Source organism: Colletotrichum chrysophilum (genome assembly GCF_026319265.1).
Source record: "Colletotrichum chrysophilum strain AFK26 chromosome Unknown scaffold_142, whole genome shotgun sequence".
NCBI lineage: Eukaryota > Fungi > Ascomycota > Sordariomycetes > Glomerellales > Glomerellaceae > Colletotrichum > Colletotrichum chrysophilum.
Window position 1 is genome coordinate 18,549 of NW_026517429.1, and position 19,567 is coordinate 38,115.

General features: G+C 53.1%; 10 protein-coding genes across 10 annotated transcripts; 5 read left to right on the top strand and 5 right to left on the bottom strand.

Moving 5' to 3' along the window:
- Window positions 1–513: 513 nt before the first annotated feature.
- COL26b_011498 (uncharacterized protein) lies at window positions 514–2,275 on the top strand (the record flags this gene model as incomplete). The annotated part of the gene is made up of 3 exons (XM_053184164.1): window positions 514–757; window positions 1,107–1,255; window positions 1,385–2,275. 3 exons carry the CDS (start codon window positions 514–516, stop codon window positions 2,273–2,275), a joined length of 1,284 nt encoding a protein of 427 aa, XP_053031861.1.
- Window positions 2,276–3,284: 1,009 nt separating this feature from the next.
- Window positions 3,285–4,027, top strand: COL26b_011499 (uncharacterized protein; the record flags this gene model as incomplete). Its single annotated transcript, XM_053184165.1, has 2 exons — window positions 3,285–3,474; window positions 3,528–4,027. 2 exons carry the CDS (start codon window positions 3,285–3,287, stop codon window positions 4,025–4,027), a joined length of 690 nt encoding a protein of 229 aa, XP_053031862.1.
- Window positions 4,028–4,282: 255 nt separating this feature from the next.
- On the top strand, window positions 4,283–4,742 carry COL26b_011500 (uncharacterized protein; the record flags this gene model as incomplete). Its single annotated transcript, XM_053184166.1, has 2 exons — window positions 4,283–4,576; window positions 4,704–4,742. 2 exons carry the CDS (start codon window positions 4,283–4,285, stop codon window positions 4,740–4,742), a joined length of 333 nt encoding a protein of 110 aa, XP_053031863.1.
- Window positions 4,743–5,119: 377 nt separating this feature from the next.
- On the bottom strand, window positions 5,120–6,772 carry COL26b_011501 (uncharacterized protein; the record flags this gene model as incomplete). Its single annotated transcript, XM_053184167.1, has 1 exon — window positions 5,120–6,772. One exon carries the CDS (start codon window positions 6,770–6,772, stop codon window positions 5,120–5,122), a length of 1,653 nt encoding a protein of 550 aa, XP_053031864.1.
- A 2,039-nt stretch (window positions 6,773–8,811) lies between these two features.
- COL26b_011502 (uncharacterized protein) lies at window positions 8,812–9,249 on the bottom strand (the record flags this gene model as incomplete). Its single annotated transcript, XM_053184168.1, has 1 exon — window positions 8,812–9,249. One exon carries the CDS (start codon window positions 9,247–9,249, stop codon window positions 8,812–8,814), a length of 438 nt encoding a protein of 145 aa, XP_053031865.1.
- Window positions 9,250–9,588: 339 nt separating this feature from the next.
- COL26b_011503 (uncharacterized protein) lies at window positions 9,589–10,569 on the bottom strand (the record flags this gene model as incomplete). The annotated part of the gene is made up of 1 exon (XM_053184169.1): window positions 9,589–10,569. The coding sequence occupies one exon, from the start codon at window positions 10,567–10,569 to the stop codon at window positions 9,589–9,591; it is 981 nt and encodes a 326-aa protein (XP_053031866.1).
- Window positions 10,570–12,392: 1,823 nt separating this feature from the next.
- Window positions 12,393–15,143, top strand: COL26b_011504 (uncharacterized protein; the record flags this gene model as incomplete). Its single annotated transcript, XM_053184170.1, has 2 exons — window positions 12,393–14,180; window positions 14,235–15,143. The coding sequence occupies 2 exons, from the start codon at window positions 12,393–12,395 to the stop codon at window positions 15,141–15,143; spliced, it is 2,697 nt and encodes an 898-aa protein (XP_053031867.1).
- Window positions 15,144–15,423: 280 nt separating this feature from the next.
- Window positions 15,424–15,967, bottom strand: COL26b_011505 (uncharacterized protein; the record flags this gene model as incomplete). The annotated part of the gene is made up of 2 exons (XM_053184171.1): window positions 15,424–15,558; window positions 15,617–15,967. 2 exons carry the CDS (start codon window positions 15,965–15,967, stop codon window positions 15,424–15,426), a joined length of 486 nt encoding a protein of 161 aa, XP_053031868.1.
- Window positions 15,968–16,961: 994 nt separating this feature from the next.
- On the top strand, window positions 16,962–17,935 carry COL26b_011506 (uncharacterized protein; the record flags this gene model as incomplete). Its single annotated transcript, XM_053184172.1, has 4 exons — window positions 16,962–17,089; window positions 17,120–17,426; window positions 17,483–17,573; window positions 17,646–17,935. The coding sequence occupies 4 exons, from the start codon at window positions 16,962–16,964 to the stop codon at window positions 17,933–17,935; spliced, it is 816 nt and encodes a 271-aa protein (XP_053031869.1).
- Window positions 17,936–18,238: 303 nt separating this feature from the next.
- On the bottom strand, window positions 18,239–18,674 carry COL26b_011507 (uncharacterized protein; the record flags this gene model as incomplete). The annotated part of the gene is made up of 2 exons (XM_053184173.1): window positions 18,239–18,498; window positions 18,608–18,674. 2 exons carry the CDS (start codon window positions 18,672–18,674, stop codon window positions 18,239–18,241), a joined length of 327 nt encoding a protein of 108 aa, XP_053031870.1.
- Between the last annotated feature and the right edge of the window lie 893 nt (window positions 18,675–19,567).

Here is a 19,567-nt window from a genome sequence, read left to right on the forward strand (position 1 = left end):
CAGCCTGCAAATCTTGTGCACGTCCTCGTCCTGATTTTCTATCCACCCTCAAAAGTCGCCGGTGCGGGCAGAAAGAGCTTCTTGATTCATGAAACCCTGAGCGAATGGGTTGCCTGCTGAGCGGGTAACACTTCAGACAAACCCACGCGTCTCCGACGGCCTCAACCCGCCCCTCCTCGTTCTCGCGATCCTTGGCATGTGAACCGGGGTACCTGATCGACAAGTCCCGGCTCCGGTCCCCACCATTGATGGCCGCACGGCGGTTCCCAGAATGTCGGGGCTGCCGCCAAGACTGGACGCTCGGCACCAGTTATTTTGCCCAGAACCGGCGTCGCGTAATCTTGACCAGGCCTTTGAGGCGATGCAGAGAGGTTCATCTCCACATCGTTCACATATAGTTACAGTGACGCTACTTGCACCGCTCCATGGGTGGTTTTCGTGATCAATTTCAAAATACCAATTGCCAAGCGGGACCTTAGCCTCCAACTTATCAACGTGTCTCCAGCCAAAGAGATGTTCATTTCTACTCTGCACGAGCGCGGTGCTCTGCTTCTGTTCATCGCCGTCATCTTTTCTGCTTCATACATCTACCCTCGGCTGCGTGTTAAACAAAGACTCAAGCAGATTCCTTTGATGGGAGAAGAGCTTGGGGGCTACTATAAGCGCCGCAACGAGTTCTTGAGGGATCCCATGAGATTCTACTGGGAAGGTTATCAGAGGTGCAAGAACAAGTGTTTCCGTGTGACACACTATGAAGGTAGGCTATGTCTGTTTGCATGTTCAACGTTGAGTAGCTGACCCCACCACAGGTGAACGGATTGTTCTCCCAGGAGCGGCGCTGGACGAGCTCTGGAATATGTCGGAAGCTGTCCTCAATAAAAATAAAGCATATGATCAGGTAAGATCACGAGTCAAAGTGCACTGTGAGACCTCAATCAGACGCGATACTAATATGCCACTTTTATACAGAGGGTACTCAGACAGTACACGGGTTTGCCATCCGGCAACCCCTTTCTGGTGCACTGCATCCGCTCAGACTTAACCAGAAATCTCAGTATGTCCGATGCCTCAATGGCCAACCGACCAGAATGACTAACTTACCGCAGAACGCATCAACCATCATCTGGTCTCCGAGGTTGAGAAGACAGTCGATGAGGTCATTGGCCCATGCGAAGAATGGACCTCTCACCCGATCTATCGGACTTCACTCCGGATCGTTGCCATCGTCTCCGGTTCTGTCTACGTCGGGCCAGACGTATGCCGGAACGAACAGTTCATCCATGATAGCAGTAGGTTTCCCCTCTGATCTCCTCGTGTACCAATGCTTACAAAAAGTACAGTTCACTTCACAGAAAATGTTTTGGCTGCTGTACACATGCTTCAGATGTATCCAGGTTGGATGCGCCCAATCGCGCGCTTCTTCAAGTGCGAGCGAACCCAACTAGCCAAGTCATGGAACCATCTGAAAGCCTCAAAGAGGCTTGTGGTGCCAATCATTCAACAGCGACGTGAAGAGGTTCAGGCTGGCCGTGCTTCGTACGACGATATGCTGGCCTGGATGATGGCGAAGCAAGACGAGTGGAAGCAGACCGACGACGATGTAGCCGGCTCGATGGTTCAACTCGGTGTTGCCTCGACCCACAATACGTCTTCAACGATTGCTCAAACCTTGTTCCAGTTGGCGATTCGCCCAGAGCTAGTCGGGGAGCTTCGCGAAGAAGCACAGAGCGTTTGCGACCAGTTTGACGGACAGCTAAGCCCCGTTGCTCTGCACGAGCTGAAGCTCCTCGACAGCGTCATGAAAGAAGCCCAGCGACTTAACCCCACGACACCCTCCCATTTTCACCGTGTCGTTGAGAGGGATATCACCCTTAAAGATGGCACTCTCATCCCCCAGGGCATCACGGTGGAAGCAATCTTTGCGCCGCCCTTGTTCGACCCGGTTCTCTTCCCCAACCCACAGGAGTTTGATCCGTATCGCTTCCTCAAGCTTCGCAGAGGAGAGACTCCGGACCCCAACCACTACAAGAACAAGGAGCAGTACACATTCAGCCATGCGACTAAAGAGAACCTGGCATGGGGCTATGGAGCTCATGTTTGCCCTGGCCGCTACTTTGCCAATAATGAAATCAAGTTGATTTTGGCGCGTATGCTTTTGCGTTACGACATCCGGATGCCTGGTGGAGTTAAGGAGGTTATGAAGCCTCAAAGGGGCGGTATGGGATGGACTCCTGACTTGCGGAAGCCGATTGAGTTTAGAGCAATCAGGAGATAGTTGCAACATGTGATTGAGATATTTCTAGTTCTTACAGAATGGGATGTTTGAGTATTTTTAAAGTCTTCCCATATCTACCGTGGTTGGATTGAGACTGGTCCAGTAACACTTCGTGGGCTTTCACGCCCGGGATTCATCACATAAACCTACACTTCAATCCCAATGGAAATTGTACGCAGAAGTAGTGCATTCTTTGAGATCCAACTTTCTGACGTGATTGATTTGGAGATATCTATTGTAACTGAAGTGGCTGCATCGTGGACGACAGGGTAACGAGTGGCAAGTTCTGTAATTGACACAGGTGCACCTCCGCAAAAACTTACTTTTCTTCCGGGTAGTAAAGTCGGCAACGTGATATGGATTCTTCATTTAGCGATCTCGATCAAAAACATAGCCCGTCCTCAAGGTTCGAGACCCGCGGAACTGGCAATGCGATCTTCTTCGCCCCTGATGCTTGTCAGTAACCGCACGCTCCAATTCTAATTATGCACGTAACACATCTGGGGGATGCCTTTACATGCCAAGCCGTACTACAAGATACTTGAGTCAGGACCCCATGGAACCTGTCAAGCTCGATCGACGGTCAGTCCTATGGGTGCCGACGTCCGCCGGAGCTCCCAGTTTAGTAGGGCGGGGTGCCGTACATGGCCGCAAACCAAGGAGCTCGGCTCCATGGCGTCCGGTAGTCGGCACCCACATCGTAGGATCATGAGTTTCTTCCAGCCTGCGGCCGTAGAACGGAGACTTGGCAGCCCCGACCAAGAGTTCAAGGCATGATCAGACATTGGTTGCCCGTTTCCGTCGGGAACAAACATGTTACCTGCTCATGCCGTTTGACAACAGCTCGTTGTGAAGGTTCTTGAAATCAAAGCTTCTAATTTTGAAAATCTTCAGACATTCTCTGTTCATTAATAAGCCCGGTCTGCTTCCACTTTGTTTATCGCTTTGCTACACGCATTCAAAGATCCTGTCGTTGCAACTCAGACATCACAGAGTACCATCAACTACAATGACTCAAATCGTCGAGCTCGGGTGGATCCCTGTGAAACAAGACTACGAGGATTCTCCCGTGACTACGTCTATCAAGGAACTGCATTCCAAGGTCATCGGCAGCTCCGACCTGGTAGGCCAATGGGAAGGCGTCCAGGGTCCCGGCGGACTGGATGGCAGCCCGGTCAAGAGCGTCCATTTGGCTGCAGGTAGGATACGATGCCCAATTTTGCGAAGATTCTTATTGGCTAACTCGGATCAGTCTGGACCTCCGTCGAAGCTGCGGATGCTGCGAAGCAATCTCCAGATGGTCTTGAGATGAGGAAGCTGTGGGGCCAAGTCATTGAGATGTCCAGCCCTTCAGGTCCTGTACTACCCTGGACAGGATACTTCAACTTGGGTGGTGGGGACTTTGCGAAAGTCGCTGCGTCTAATGTTGTTCTTTTGACTGGGTCGTATCTGCCCGTTGATGCTAACACTGCGGCGTTCGAGGAGAAGTGGCAGTCAATGATGCGTGCTCAGGCAAGCTCGGGTGGTTTCACAGCTGGTTTCTTAGCCGGCGTGCATGGATGGTCTATCGGAGAAGTCGTATACAAGGGCGAGAAGAAGAAGGCGTTCATGGTTGTGACTGGATGGGATAGCGAGGAGAGCGTGAAGGCGGCGATCGGTGGGGACAAGAGAGCGAAGTTCGAAGAAGCGCTGAAGGAGTTCAACATTCAACAACAGGAACATGTCTGTACAGGGCTGAAGAAGATCAAATAGTCAAATAGTCTGAAAGTCTTCATGATGGAGTAAACGTAATATCATTCTTGACAAAGTGAAAGAAAGCGATTCGGTCTCTGAGTACATCGGTCATATCATGTGACTGACCACGTGATCATCATCATTCCGCGATCGCAATTTTACGCTCAATCCGGCGGCGTTCAGGAGCTCACAGCGGTCCGGTCCACGCATTCGTCAGGAACAAGTCGCGCAAAAGAGACGCGCCGAGATCACACACCGCAGCGCGCTCCCGAGATGAACAACTTCAGGCGGTCTCGGGTAGACGCAGGTTGGTTCTCGGTCGGTCTCGCCTCCTCATTTCCCGATCTCGGCTCCGACGACGGCAACCTATCAGATCTTCGCTTCTGCAACACCGACCTGAAGCCGGGATGCAAGGTGTTCCACGCGCCGAAAGCGACCGGCTCAGTGCAGCAGAGTACGGAAGTGGACATCTCGCCTGATGCGTTTGAGAGTGCCGAGATGGAGGGCGACTTGAAGGACCAGGTGATGGTGTTCCGGTTCAAGGGGAAGTTTCACGCGATTGATCATGTGAGTTGGCGGATGTAATGCTACGACTCGACCGTGCTAACATGAGTGGATAGAAATGCCCTCATTCGTCGTACCCTCTATCTAAAGGTGTTCCGTTTGATATTGAGGATTTTGGAATCGTGCTCAGCACTGGAGTAACCTGTCCGAAGCACAGCTGGTCCTTTGATCTGACTACGGGAATGTCAGACCGGGCGAGGTACAAGCTAGGAGTCTGGGAGGTGCAACTCCGCGATGCCGCAGGCTCTGTACCCATGGTCAAAGTAGATGATGGAAGCTCAGAGACCCCGGAAAAAGAGGTGTGGGTGAGGAGGAAGCAGCGAATCGGTTAGACTAATCCATGATACCACATTTCTTTTCAACCCAAGGCGCCAAATTCGAGCGTCACATTGCATCATCACATTCACGAATGATACCAGCGGAATTATTGCAACAAAAAGATGTACTTCGCGTACTGAAACTGTCTATAGGGGTATGTTACATGTACATGTGCGTTCTCAATATTTAACATGAAAAATACAAGCAGATAAGAACATCGACTGGCGCTTAGTACCAGGTGGCCTTGTTCCAGAAGAGGGCCTTGTCGTTGGCAAGGTCATCCTCGTCGAGGTAGAAGGTGGTGTTGAAGACGATCTGGGTGCCGGCAGTGGTGTCGTTGCCGTACTGGGGCCACTCCAGCTTGTCCTCGGCCCACATGGTGTTGGGGTTGCCGGTAAGCACGAAGGACATGAGGTACTTCTGCATCATGACAGCGATGGTGGCGTTGACAGAGGTGCTGCCGCCCATGGCACCACCGCTGGGAGGGCCGCCCGCGCTGGAGGAGGCGGTGGCAGAGGCAGCGGCAGACGAGGCGGTCGCGTTGGAGGCGGCGGTGGTCGTGGTCGTGGTGCTGTCGGAGGAGGAGTCAGACAGGGTGTAGGTGCTGTACCAGTAGTAGCTCTGGTCAGTGCCGTGGGTAGCCTGGTCAAGCGCGACGAGGCCGTTCCAGGTCTGGTTGTTCATGGCGTGGGTGAGGGCGAGGTTGTGGGCCGTCAGGTCGAAGTGCTGCTTCATGTCGGCGAAGCGCAGGCCGGGCTCGGTGTAGTCGTCCTCGGGGTACAGCGCGAGGATCTCGTTGACGACGGAGTCCGCGATGGCGGGGAAGAAGATGCGCAGGTAGGTCGCGACGTCCTCGGTGGTGTTGACGCCCGAGTAGGACTGGGAGTTGGCCTCGTGCAGCTCGTGGGTGGCGACGACGGGGCCGGAGAAGTTGAAGCGGCCCTGGTAGAGCTGGGCCTCGTACGTGTCGGCGATGATGTCGCCGTCGACGCGGGGCTGGAACTGGTAGGTGTAGGCGTCCTGGACGGTGGTGGCGGCGGTGTTGAGCGTGTCGAAGTCGACGCTGCGCATACACTCGATGCTGCCGCCCGCGCAGCCGGCCTCGGAGGAGACGTTCAGCCAGAAGGCGTCGGCGTGCTGGTGGCCGGCGCCGGGGACGAAGCCGGGGGACATGACGTAGGCGCGGCTGTAGAGCTGCTCGGCGTGGCCGGCGAAGCGGGTCATCTGGAAGAGGACCTGGGAGGCGCCGGCGGAGAAACCAACTGCAGTGATCTCATCGGGGTTACCGCCGAACTGGGAGATATACTTCTTGGTCCACTTGAAGGCGTGCTCGACATCCCAGATGGCGGTGTTGGAGGTACCGCCCTCGTGCAAGAAGGTGGGACCGTTGGCCAAGCCAGTCATGCCGAGACGGTAGTTGTAGGCAACATAGACGAAGTCCTGGGACAGATCGAAGAGACCTTCGGGGGTGTTCTCATACTTGCTGCCACCGGTGAAGCCTCCACCATACGTCCAGACCATCACGGGCAGGTTCTTGCCTTCGGAATTGGCAGGGGCCCAGACATCCATGTACAAGCAGTCCTCCTCGGAGCTGCAAGCAACATCGGCGGAAGCCAAGTCACCGGTGTTGACCTCCGTCTCGACGGGAGGGTCCTGGGGCTTGGCCCAGCGGAGGTCGCCGGTCGGGACGGCGGCGAAGCGGATGTTCTGGTACTTGTAGTATCCGACGGACTCGTTACCGGCGGTGGCGACCACCGTGCAGTAGTCGAGAGTGACGGAGGGCATAGTGCCGGAGCCGGCGGTCGCGGTCGGGGCCGGGGTGGTGGTCTGGGCGACGGCCGCCGAAGCTGCCATCAGCAGCGATGAGTATTGGAATTTCATATTGGGTATTCTGAGCGAAGGTTGGTAGCGATCGGATGTTGTCGTGAGTTGCGATGCTTCCAAACAAAACCCACGATATCGAGGCCATGAAGAGCCTGATATATATAATGATCATTCATCTCGTTGAAAAGTCTTGTCAACACCATCCATGGTTCTCCGCGTTCACCGGTGAGCACGACGCGTACTCCGAGCCGCGTAAGGTAGCGCACCTCTGAGCCTCATTTACAATCGTCATGCTTCCCTGCGTTCATCATTAAGGACCATCTCGAAAAACAAGCGCGGCGGAGGAGGCTTGGGTCGCGATGTTGTAATTGGAAAACAACCGTCTCTCATCATTGGCTCGCATCACCCCCACAAGGCTTTTTAGAGTGGGATGAACTCTCGATATGGCTCAGGTTCATGAATCGGAGTTGATTTTAGCGCGGGAACTTGCCGCCCCCTACCGAGTTTTTGGGCCTCGGAAAGATGTCCCACAATTTAGAAAGGGGTCTTGGCCCCCGGAAGGCTATTCCAGAAGCCGTTGTCTTTGGCAACTTTGTGTTTGTTGTCGATCTCTTGCTCTCTCAGCCCAGCGGAGAGTGGGAGGTGGGGTTGAAGCGAGAGAAAGGGGGCGGAATCGGTTGCTTTAGTGCTGTCGGACCGCACCCACTTTCCGCTCCGCCTTCAGTGCCGGCACCGACGAGCCACATCTAAGGCTCTTCGTGGATTCCAAAGCCGAGAATGGAGATGTAAAATATATTGCAGTCATGTCCGAAGCACCGAGATCGCTGCGGTTGAGTTTGGCGTTTTGCCGCACACCGCGAAAGACAGAAGCTTGTCTTTGAGTGAGTAGGACCAACAACGGGCACGCCGACTTGGCAGTGGGCCCAATGTGTGGGAAGATGTTCTATGAGAAGTTTTGAGAAATAAATCATCGACTGTGTAGTTCAGAAATCATGCTAAGAAAGTCCGGAAAGAACTCATGATCAAAAAGCTCGAGGCCGATAGCTAGAATTGACTTATACGAGATCGATGATCTGGTTCCACGACATCTGGATGCAATTGTAACTGCACGTAAGCTCGTACGAAGTCGTAATTCATACCGGGGTTCTCAATCCACGACGTGCAGCGGTCTTAAGCGGTGCGAGTGTGCATACCAAGAATACAGCTCGCCAAAATATACAACAGAAATCCACGTTCATGGGTCATATTGTTTATACGAAGAGATCAATATCTTGTCTAAACTTCTTCCTCGAGCAGGAGACAACCCCCTTTCGACCTGCGTATCAAATTTCACAAGAAACTATCCTGTCGTAAGCACTAAGAACCACTTGATCTCTTGAATCACAACCATCCGGTGTTGTGCCTTCACTTCCATTTCTGTTCCTCACAAAGTTCTAAGTAGACCCGTCTCCGAGAACACGGATAAGCAAGGCCGCTTGTGAGCCTAGAATCTCATTCATTCTCCAAATATGCACAAATCGGCCTCATAGCTCTTGATTTACTGACCTAGAGTCACTCCCGAAGCACGGCCCGATTCCCAATTTGAACACCATCACCAGGCTATCCATCAAGGATCACCAATACCAAGAACGAAGGCTTGCCTTGCCGTAGCTCCGCTTCTGCGGTCTGTCCACGTAACAAAGGGACAGTCCAGCCTCTTCCGTTGTCTCCGCGTTATTTAGCTCACCAACACCCCATGCAGGTGTCACCCCCGCGTTGCTCTCCAAATTTAGATTCGCCTTGGGCCTCCTTAGTTTCCGCACTTCATCGGCTTTGCCCCACACCCTCTACCACTACCGCTAGAGCTGTTACCATGCGACAAGTCCGGGCCAGATCCTTTACTTGATCACGTAAACATTGGCTAGGGTTCAAGCAGTTGGCCATCCAGCCTCTTGATCTCCTCCAAGCGACACAACGGGGAGAAAAGGTTTCTCTCAAGTCTCCCTTGCTAACATCGAGTTTTGAATCACCACAATGTCCATGAATGATTCTCAACTGGAATCGCGCATTTGAGTTGACCGCTATTTCTATCGCTGTACATACACATCCAACACGCCCTATTGCCGCTGTTTTCTCTCCTCGTTCAAAAGTCGCCTCATTTGCATAACGGTTCTGACCTTTTGTGAACACGTCCAGAGCCCGTCGCCTTTCTCCTCGAGGCCGTAAGGTGACGGTAAATCTGGATTGATAAAACCATCGGCCTTCATGCCATCCCAGTACTCTCTGAACCCTTGCTCTGACATCTTATCCTCGTATTCACGGAGGAATGCATCCTCATGATATGCCCTCACTGCTTTGATATGACCAGGTAGGATTTGCCCACCGTTGACTTGTGCAAGAGTGAAGGCGCCCATGTGCTCCAGTCTCTTGACACCAAGCTCTTCTGAGGATTCATCTTCAACCACACGAACAATGGCTCCAAAGATGCGCTCAGAAGCAGCATAGTCCGGGTCTTCGTCTTCCCCGGAAAGGTCCAAGGGACCACCAGAGGGCATGGCGGGTTGCAGATGCCATCGAAGCCCAAGTGAATACATTGCCGCACAAGGGGATAAGCTGTAGCTCACTATGAACCTTTGACGCGTCAGTGTTGTCTGCTCCACCATGTGTTCAACTCCCAAAGCTACCAGCGTTTCATCGCGCAGGTTGTTTATCTTGATGGAGTGCATCTGGTCTCCAGAACAGCCTCCGTGGACAGCTACCCAATGGACTCCATCAACTGGATTTCTATGGTGCACGAGGTAGCACTTGATGGCGAAATCGATCTCCCGAACTCCGATATCTCGGTAACTCCTGAATGGGCCTCTTGCGTCAGCTTTGCCCACAGGATCTTCGTTCTAGGCAATCTCTTTGTCGGCGTTTTCGACGTCAACTGTGCGCTTGGTTTTGGGTACGCGCTTCTTCTTCTTGCCCTTGGTCTTGGCCTTGCCCTTTCTTTTTTTGGCTGAGCCTCCTTTGGATTTCGGCTTGCCACTCTTGGCCTCGTTCCGCTCGCCTTCGTTCTCATCTTCTTCGTCTTCTTCGCCCTCATCCCCTTCGTCAGCTTCCCCGCCAACATCGTCGCTCTTCTCGTTGCCTGCGGTGATGCTGCTCACACCGATTTCAGTTACTCCTGACGGATCGCCAACGTCGTACGAAATGAGAAATGCTGGACCAGACACAAGCCCAACGTGGCCAGGCGGTGCAAAGCCTAACAGGCTATGATTAACCCATTTCTCTTGTCTAACGGCGTTTTCGTTGGCGTTGAAAGTGATTAGGTCGACTCCGTAAGGAGTAATGGGTTGCCTCCATTCATTGTTGAAAGTCCACGAGGCGGCGGGGAGCTTCATTTCCTTGACATAGTCGAATGCTTCTCGGCGGTCTGTTTCGATGTGGAGTTTCCCGATGGAATCGTCAAATGTGACTTTGAGCCAGACGAATTGAGGCTCGTCGGTGCAGGGAAGAAACAACGCGCGGTAATGGTATTCTGAGGGCCGTTGCGTCTTGCTGAATTCGGCAAATCTCGCGCAAATTCGTTCGTGTTCAGTGGGAATATTATACCGGCAATCTTCTTGACAATACGTAGTCCTGCAAGTTGGGCAGCGGTACTGGCCGGATGTTGTGAATTTGTTGCAAGCAGCGCAGGCTTTCTCGTCGGTATCTTCATCTTCCTGCCATTTCTCTGGCGTAGGTGTGCTGACGAATGCAGTTTCCAGATACTCGTGGAGGGCCCAGGTCGGCTTGCACTCAGCGGCGACGTCAGTTGGGCGAGGCTCGGCGGTGGTGTCGGGAGCTGGCTTATACTCGTTGAGTTGTAAAGAAAAGCGAAGGGTCGGCATGTTGATCGTAGCGATAGTGACTATTGATAGGCGTGTGACAGTCGTTATGGATGAATGAGTGCTGATTGATGATGCGTGGTTGGAGAAAGGAGGTTGTTGTGGGACGAAGTCTGTCGAGAACAGTGGACAACGCGATCCTCCAGCAGTACCTTGTGTGCGGCTCTTTCCAGTCCCGTCGTGGCTTCATTTTGATATGGAAAGTCATTCGTTGAATGCGTAAGAAAGATCGTACTTGCCTCTTTGGGTACCTAGGAGGTTTGGCAGGATTCGGTCATGGAGGTTTCCCTGCGGCGCCCGTATGCCACTGCCTCCACTGCCATGACGCGCAAGCCCGAAACGGCTTGCAAGAAGGTGGCCAACGGCTGTGCATGCCTGAAAGTCAGATGTGAGAGAAGAAAAGGAAGGCCGGGAAGGATCTTGGCATGGTTCTTCTGTCGCGAGATGATTGCCGGTGTGACTCGGAAGCGAAGGAACGATAAAGGCAATGGAAGTGCAGGTACTTAGGTAGATAATGGAAGGGAAAGAAAGAGGCAACTGTTCTACCGCACATCAAAATTCAGAGACATCGTGCTTGCCAATCCAGGTTCAAGATGGCAGTCTCCAGAGAAAGTGCCGTCATCATTGAGCGTCGTCCACTCGACACATCACCTGCCGCGCGATTGAACTCCTACAACCACCACGCCTTGGCACCATGGCTCGAGGAAACAGGCTACCTGACGCCCTTGTTTCTTCACAAGAGAAAGAAGGAGATCGCTCCTTGCAACATGGGGCCGTGGCTGTCGCCGGCAATCCGGCGGCACATGCTGCATCCGCCAGTTGCTGTCCACCGATTGTCCCAGACGGAAGTCGTTGCACTACTCGAGGTTGCTTCAGAAGTACAACACGACGTCACGAAAGCAGAAAGCATTGACAGACTCCAGTCTCTTGCCTGCAGAATTAATGAAACCATGGGCGGCTTCGGCAAGAACCCCCCCCCCCCTCCCAAGGGTACTTCGTTCGTATGGGCCACTGCAGTCCCAAAGATGCCGATGCAGGGACGCTGCGACCCGTATTTACGATCAAAGACGCCCTCGTCAAGCTCGTGTCATCAAAGTGAACAGTCCGAGCCCTTCTGAATCTGTACTACGAGTATCAGCGCGCTGACGAGGTTCCCGATGGCCAGCTCTTCTTCTTCCCATACCATACCGACCTCGATCGCCTGAGCGAATGACGATGCTACATCAACAAACACAGGGTCGTCGCAATCAGTCAGAGCAGATTCTACCATTGCAACCATCCGGGAATCACGGACGATGCGCTAAGATGTCTCGCGATGCATGTTCGTCGATTGTGGGCCGAGATGGCTCCCCCAGACCCTCCGGCGCTCCGTGCAGCCATTGCACTGCAATCTTCACCCACCACAAGAGACTCAAGAGCCAGGCTAAACGCCGGCCATTCCCCGGAAACAACTTTTTCTTGATTGGCTTGTCTCTTCCGGCCAAACGACGATGGCATTACTCCGGCTATGATGGACCATTTCATTGGTTGAAGGCTAGTCCTCTGGGTCTTCCCCTCTCTGCCGGGATCCATCTTGGATCACCACGCACAAGTGTATCTCCACTTGTTCCATCACCAGACTCATCTCAAACACCATCTCGGGCTCTTTTGGTCCGGTCGTGTAAACTTCACACCGATGGACATTGAAATGTGGCGTTATGCTCTTCTCAATAGAGGGGTCAGATGAAGTGTAAAACAGACAACTCCCTGTTCTACTCCTCGACAGCCAAGTCTGGGTGCTTCACAGAAGTACATGTACGGGCGGCAGCATCGGATACTAAGCGACGATGGCGAACCTCAAAGTTGTCGATGTCCGCGTTGACCATTATCGATCGAACAACACGTTGGGAATACACGTCGAAAGACCTCGCATCTCATGGCGGTACAGTGACGCGCCCCAAAACTTCACCCCCAGCGAGCGGATCATCCGGATCTCGCGTCTCTCCGGCCCCACCGTCCTCGGCGAGTTTTCTGGAAATGACACAAACACCCAAGACGTCCCGTGGCCGGTGAGTGAGGCCATCGGGTCTCGCGAGAAGTACTCCGTAGAGGTGCGCGCTCGCAGTGCGGATCAAACGGAGCTGTCGCCGTGGAGTGAGCCCTACGTATTCGAGACCGGCCTGCTGAATCGAAGCGACTGGAGCAGCAAGCTTATCTCGGCACCATGGTCGGAAGACGGCAAGAACGCTCCGCAGCCCGAGGACTTGTTCAGAAGAGATTTCAAGTCTGAGGGCCGTGTGCAGTCTGCACGGCTCTATGTGACTGCCCAGGGCATCTACGAGGCCGAGATCAACGGGAAGAGGGTCGGAGACTACTTCCTTGCACCCGGCTGGACGAGCTATGATGGCCGACTGCAGTATCAGACTTACGATGTCGCCGAGCACATTTCCTCTTCTTCCAACTGCATTGGAATCCGCGTAGCCGAGGGCTGGTTCAACGGCCGCATCGGCTTCGAAGGAGGCCGTCGCAGCATTTGGGGCACAAGAACTGCCGTTCTCGCCCAGCTCGAGATCACCTACGAGGACGGGAGATCAGAGACCATCATCACAGACGATACTTGGAAGGTCACCCGTGGACCGACAAAGCTTGCCGAGATCTATGACGGAGAGAAGTACGACGCCACTGCAGAAGTTGTCGGCTGGTCTACCACATCGACGAGCGGCGACTGGTCACCGGTAGGGGTTCTGCCTGAATTGCCCAGTAACGTGGACCTCATTGCGGGATTTGGAGAGCCAGTTCGGCGCATGGAATCCTGGATACCCAAAGAACTTATCACGACACCATCAGGCAAAATCATCCTTGATTTTGGACAGAACCTTGTTGGATATGTCCGATTCAAGAACGTCGAGGCCGAGCGCGGCCACCAGCTCACCTTCCGTCACGCAGAAGTCCTCGAAAACAGAGAGCTCGGCACTAGGCCTCTGCGTGATTGTCAAGCAACGGATGTTTACACCTTCAAGGGCGATCCGGAGGGCGAAAGCTGGGAACCGCGCTTCAGCTTCCACGGCTTCCGCTACCTTCAGATTGACGGCTGGCCGGGGTATCTCAATCCCTGCAGAGGAGCACTTAAAGTTGTCGTCTGTCATACGGACATGCAAGAAGCAGGCACTTTTTCCTGCTCAGATAGGCGGCTGAACCAGCTCTTCAGCAATGTTCGCTGGTCCATGAGGGGCAATTTTCTGTCTGTGCCCACCGACTGCCCTCAAAGAGATGAGCGGCTGGGATGGACGGGAGACCTCGCGCTCTTTGCACCCACTGCTACCTACGTCTACGACTGCTTCGGCATCCTGAAGAACTGGCTGGCGGATGTCGCCTTTGATCAAAAGGAGCTGGAGGGGATCCCACCTATGGTATCTCCGAATGTCCTCAAGGGCCATCAGAACTGGGGCAAGATTGGAGCCAACGCCATCTGGCATGATGTTGTCGTCCTCGCGCCATGGGCCCTTTATGAAGAGACGGGTAATACAAGCATTCTTCGGGACCAGTATGAATCCATGACAACGTGGATTCAAAAGATTCCAAGGAACAAAAGTGGACCAGTTCATCTTTGGGATTTTGGATTGTTCCAACTTGGAGTAAGTCGCAGGTGTCAATACTGCCATTGACATAGAAAAGACTAACATCCCTAGGACTGGCTGGACCCGAACGCACCCCCGGATGAGCCGATGAAGGCAGTCACAGATCCTCCTCTCGTCGCGAATGCATTCCTCATCCGTTCACTAGACTTACTCACCCAAGTCGCAACCATTCTTGAAAAGAACGAAGACGCAGAGCACTACCGCAGAGAATCTGCCGCAGCCCGACAAGAATTCCTCGATGAGTACGTCAGCGCCAACGGGCGCCTGACCTCCGACTCTCAAACAGCTTACGCCCTCGCAATCGCCTTCGACCTTCTCTCTCCAAAGCAGACGCAGCGCGCAGGGGACCGTCTTTCGGAGATTGTCCGCCGCAACAGCTTCAGAATCGGCACAGGCTTCGCTGGCACGCCGTATATCTGCGAAGCACTCACGCGCACGGGACACAGCGACGTGGCGTACGCGATGCTGCTGAACGAAACGTGTCCTTCATGGCTGTATCCCGTCAAGATGGAGGCTACGACGGTCTGGGAGCGCTGGGACAGCATGCTGCCCGACGGCTCGATCAACCCCGGCGACATGACGTCGTTCAACCACTACGCGTTTGGTGCTGTGGCCAAGTTCATGGTTGAGCGGCTGGCTGGTTTGAAACGACTGGATCCTGGTTGGAAGAGGTCAAGGGCTGAGCCAGTGCTCGGCGGCGAGTTCACGCATGCGGCGGCTGAGCATCTCACTCCGTATGGCAAAGTTTCCTGCAAATGGGAGTTGACTGGCAGCGACACTACTCCTTCGGAGCTGAAGGTTCAAGTTGTTGTTCCCCCATTGACAGAGATGGAAGTGGTGTTGCCTGGCAAGGATGGACAGAAAGTCGAGGTTGTCGGGTCAGGTGAGTGGTCTTTCGTGGTGGAGTATGAGCGAAAGCATCAGTGGCCGGTGAAGGCGCTTTCCATCTTCCCTGAGTAGATATACAAGAATCACATAGGTAATCAAGAGTCTTGATATTCGCGCTAGCGTTTCCAACAGCCTGGCTGATGGATGTTGAGTGTGTTGCCAAGACTTGTGCCAACGGCCGCCAAGCAACCCGGTCGGCTGGGCTGCAGGAAGCAAGGGGCTTTTGTCACCTTGGCTGAACGACATCCCAAGAGACGACCACGAAATACACCAATTCAATTCCATCATGTTCACAAATACATTGTCCAATTCATGGCCCCATGCTTCAGCTAGCCTATGCGTACATGACCTCTTAGTAGGTACCCGCAGACTTTATGATGATGTTGGCCTTGGCAATCTCGGCGTACTCCTCGTCCCTCTTCTCCTCGTCACGCTTGTAGGTACCAGCCGACTTGATCACAATCGAGTCCTTGGCAAGGTCGGCGTACTAGAAATTCTGGAGTCAGGACCAGTCCTTCTCTTCAAAGTCGCAGAGAACAACTTACCTCCTCGCCGCGCTTGTAAGTTCCAGCAGACTTGATAACAATAGAGTCCTTCGCCAAGTCTGCGTACTCTTCGCCACGCTTGTATGTACCAGCGGACTTGATGACGATGCTGTCCTTCGCCAGCTGCTCGTAGTCCGCCTCGCGCTTCTCCTCGCCCCTCTTGTATGTGCCGGCCGACTTGATGACGATCGAATCCTTGGCCAAGTCGGCGTACGCTTCGCCGCGCTTGTAGGTGCCGGCCGACTTGATCACGATGGAGTCCTTGGCGAGGTCGGCGTAGTCGGCGGCGACGGGGGCGGCGATGGCGCCGAGGGCCTGGAGGGCCACGACGGTGAGGACGGAGAAGTGCATTTTGGGCGAGTTGGTGGAGGGCAATTTGGAAGAAGCGGGATATTTGCTTCGGGCAAGGAGGTTACAGGCGGGTCTTTATGTGAGGAGTAAGGCCTGAGACCGCTCGCATCGTCGACTGGGCTAGTACGTTACAGCGCCTCAGTTGGTCTTATCGCATCCTTCTGAGATGACAAGCCGGATGGGGTATCATCTTGTTCCAACCCGTTTCTTGCCACATGTGTCGAGTCGTAAGTCCTAGACAGGAAGGTATGTAAGCTAGCTCGTGACGTTTTGACGATCCAGACTATTGGATAGTTCCTCCGGCTTTTGCGATGTAACACTAACCTTGACACCCATGTGTTATCCTTCGCATGATTGGTTAAACAAAGCTTGAGATTGGGTTTCCATCTGTCTCACACTTACGACAGACCATCTCCGGTCATGTTCTAGGAACCCAATCCCTCGGTGGCGGGGCTGCGCTTGCATCCTTTTCGGACTTTCACGACCAGACATAAAACGCTCTCGATGGGGACATTCGAATCCTGCCGCCCTGAATGGTCAATATCAGCCGCGAAGCTTTTCGGGAAGAGATCCACGACGGGCTGCTGGGGATTTTTGAAGCGGCACCCATGCAAGTTCTAGGCCGAATCAAGAAGCTCGATGGCCGAAGGAATAGGCTACAGCATTTTGTATAAGCATAGTGCACAGGCCCACCAAGTCATCATGCGGGCGTCTTACTTGCCGGATGTTTCTTCCGATAGAAGGCTGGTGGTCCGAGAAAGAAGCACGCTGTGAAGAATTCAACGTGTCGCTTCTCCCAGTTTGCCTTTACCATGCTGAAGTTTCGAGGTTCTTGGGACATTTCTGACCTTTTACCTTGGATCAACCGCAAAGCAGCCATAATCCTGCGTATCGCCATGTGGTGGAAATTTGGTTCGAGATATGAAAGCCTCCACCAAGCAGAGGGCAAGGAGGCTGGTGCACCTTCTAGGCGCTCAAGATGGTTCAATCACCGATGGCCACAATCGAATATCCTCCTCATCACCACCAACTCGGTGACGCTCATTGCACTTATCTATACTATCTGGGCAGGAGAGCCGAACACTTCGACAAAGGGATGCACACAGATACTTTCCACGCCATGTAAGTTTCATCAATAAACAAAAATCACAGATTACTTTCTCTGACGATTGCTGCAGCACCGGCTCTTGAGGCGATCAAGTACAAGACGCCAGAGCACTACAATGCAGAGTTCAGGCAAACGAACAAGTGGCGAGGTCCGCCTGGGAATCATTCCAACGCTGTCGACGTCGCGTGGCATGAGATCGAATTGGGCGCGGGTGGGATCTGGGTCTCTGAGGAGGAAGTAAATCTGTTGAACATGACAGACTCGGCAGAGCTTCCCTTCCACAAAGTTCCCGAAGAACAAGGCGGGGGTTACCTGGCCATGCTCGAGGTCTTCCATCTGCTGCACTGCTTGGTCAGTTCATCACCCGTTGCTTGTGCTAAATGACCTGTGCCTAACACGACTCTCAGAATTCACTGCGAATGGGCTTGTTCTATAATTACGAGCATTATAAGTTCCTTGACGAAGGTGTTCCCGACGAGAATATCTATACTCACCATGGTAAGTTTCATATTGCATCATCAAAGCTTGACGAAAATAAGCTCCAAATTGACTTTTGCTTCGTCAACTCAGACCACTGCATCGATATGCTCCGGATGAACCTTATGTGCTACGCGGACGTCACCCCGGCCCTATTTGTCGACCCGCTCAGCAATCCCCTGCGCAGAGACGCGCTGCCCAACTGGTCATCTATGCACACTTGCAGAGACTTTGACGCGATATTGGATTGGAACAAGCACGGTCCTAGATCGGTACGTTGGCGTGATGCCGGTGCCAATCCGGCGTGGGATCCGAATCTTGAGGGTGCAGAGCAACCGTTCCCGCCTGAGGGACATGCGGAAGAAGGTCACCATCACGGGTAGCAGATCTTGTGTATAATTTGCATGGTGGTAGTTTTAGATTCTGATCAAATGCTACGAATGACAAAACTGAGCATGTATGAAGAATGAAATTGGTATCCTGAACTTCGTTGTTGGTTCTTATCCGGCGTCCCCAGGCGTCGCCCTTCTGCGTCTAACTCCTCTCTGTATCTTTACACTGTGCTGCAGCCTCTGGAAGGAATATGTCTACCTAATGATGGCTGTGAGTTGTTGTACAGAAACAACGAGCTTGAATGTTAGCTTCCCTGAGAATCCACTATCCCAAATATCATGGCAACTGCCTCTCTATTCGCAGGCCTTGGTGTCGCAGCAAGTGATGCTGTAGCCGCCAGAGGGGGCGTAGCCGCAGAAGACCTTGTCAGAGTTGCACTTGCCGCCGTAGAAACCCTGAGTTCCGGGGCTCTCGGTCGTGCAACCGGCCTGGACACCAGCGCTGGCGAACAGGAGGGCGGTAACCACAGTAAGGATCTGCTTGGAGAGGTGCATCTTGGCGGCGATGATTGAGGTCGGAGTCTCGGAGAGAATGGGTAGGTGGGCTTTGTAAGCTGTAGGAAACTGATCTGATGGGTGATGTTTGAGGTGTCTTGTCTCGAAAGGCGGGATCATAACTGCTGCTTTATAGCTGTTTCTTCTCATGGTATTCTTCATACAAACATTGTACTCGGACCACAGCTCCCGGGTTGATAGTATGATCCACGTTGAGACAATAGAGTTCTGACATGCAGAGAGACTATGGTTTGAGATCGGAGGAGCACATGGCCATTGCGACCCAGATCAGATTGAGGCAGCTCGTCTACCAAGGCCAACCCCCTTTTGATATATTAAGTGCCCCCCATGGCTCATGATTCATGAGTCTACGTCCTCGTCCTTGGCTTTTATAGACTATCATGATCTCCTGTTACCGCCGCTAGGCTTTGATGATGCGAATGGACCTTAGTTCATATGGTTCCTAGAGAAACAAGTGACGTTCAGGTCGAACTTCTGTTCCAAAGATGATGGCTTAGGTTGACAAGAGGTTGCTTTCACTGGCAATGGTTCAAGGGAAGACAAGTATCCGCAGTCGGATTGCTCAGATCAGACCATGTGGAGACTGGAAGTCCGATTTCCCCACAACCCGTGCCGTGGCTAGGATGGAATTCAGAAACACGGCCTGAACTCTAACATATTATCTTACTGGTGACGGTGAACGTGGGACAAGAGGCGCCAAGTGGAAAGCGCATGGCAAAAGAACCACAAAGGGCCGGGACTTACATTCTTCCTTGTCTCAGTGGGGAGCAGATATGTTAACAGAACACTATCAGTGGGACTCGACACAAACGCATATCGAATCGCGAATGGAGAAAGGTTTCTGGTCAGAAATCCTCTCGAAATACTCAACCTTACACTCTCTCCGATTCCCACGGGCATCTAAATTATTTGACATCTGAAGCGCATGCTTCTGACAAACTAGCAACGAAGGAATAACGATGGCTCCAGTATAGATAGTGAGTTGGCTGACGCGGTCTAGCTTGCCTCAACATACAACCTTGAAGATTCAAAGATATGGACCTCAAAGCCCGAGTGTGTCCTCCTACTTAGGCCGAATCACTAACGCTCTTTGGCTACAGCCTCGTA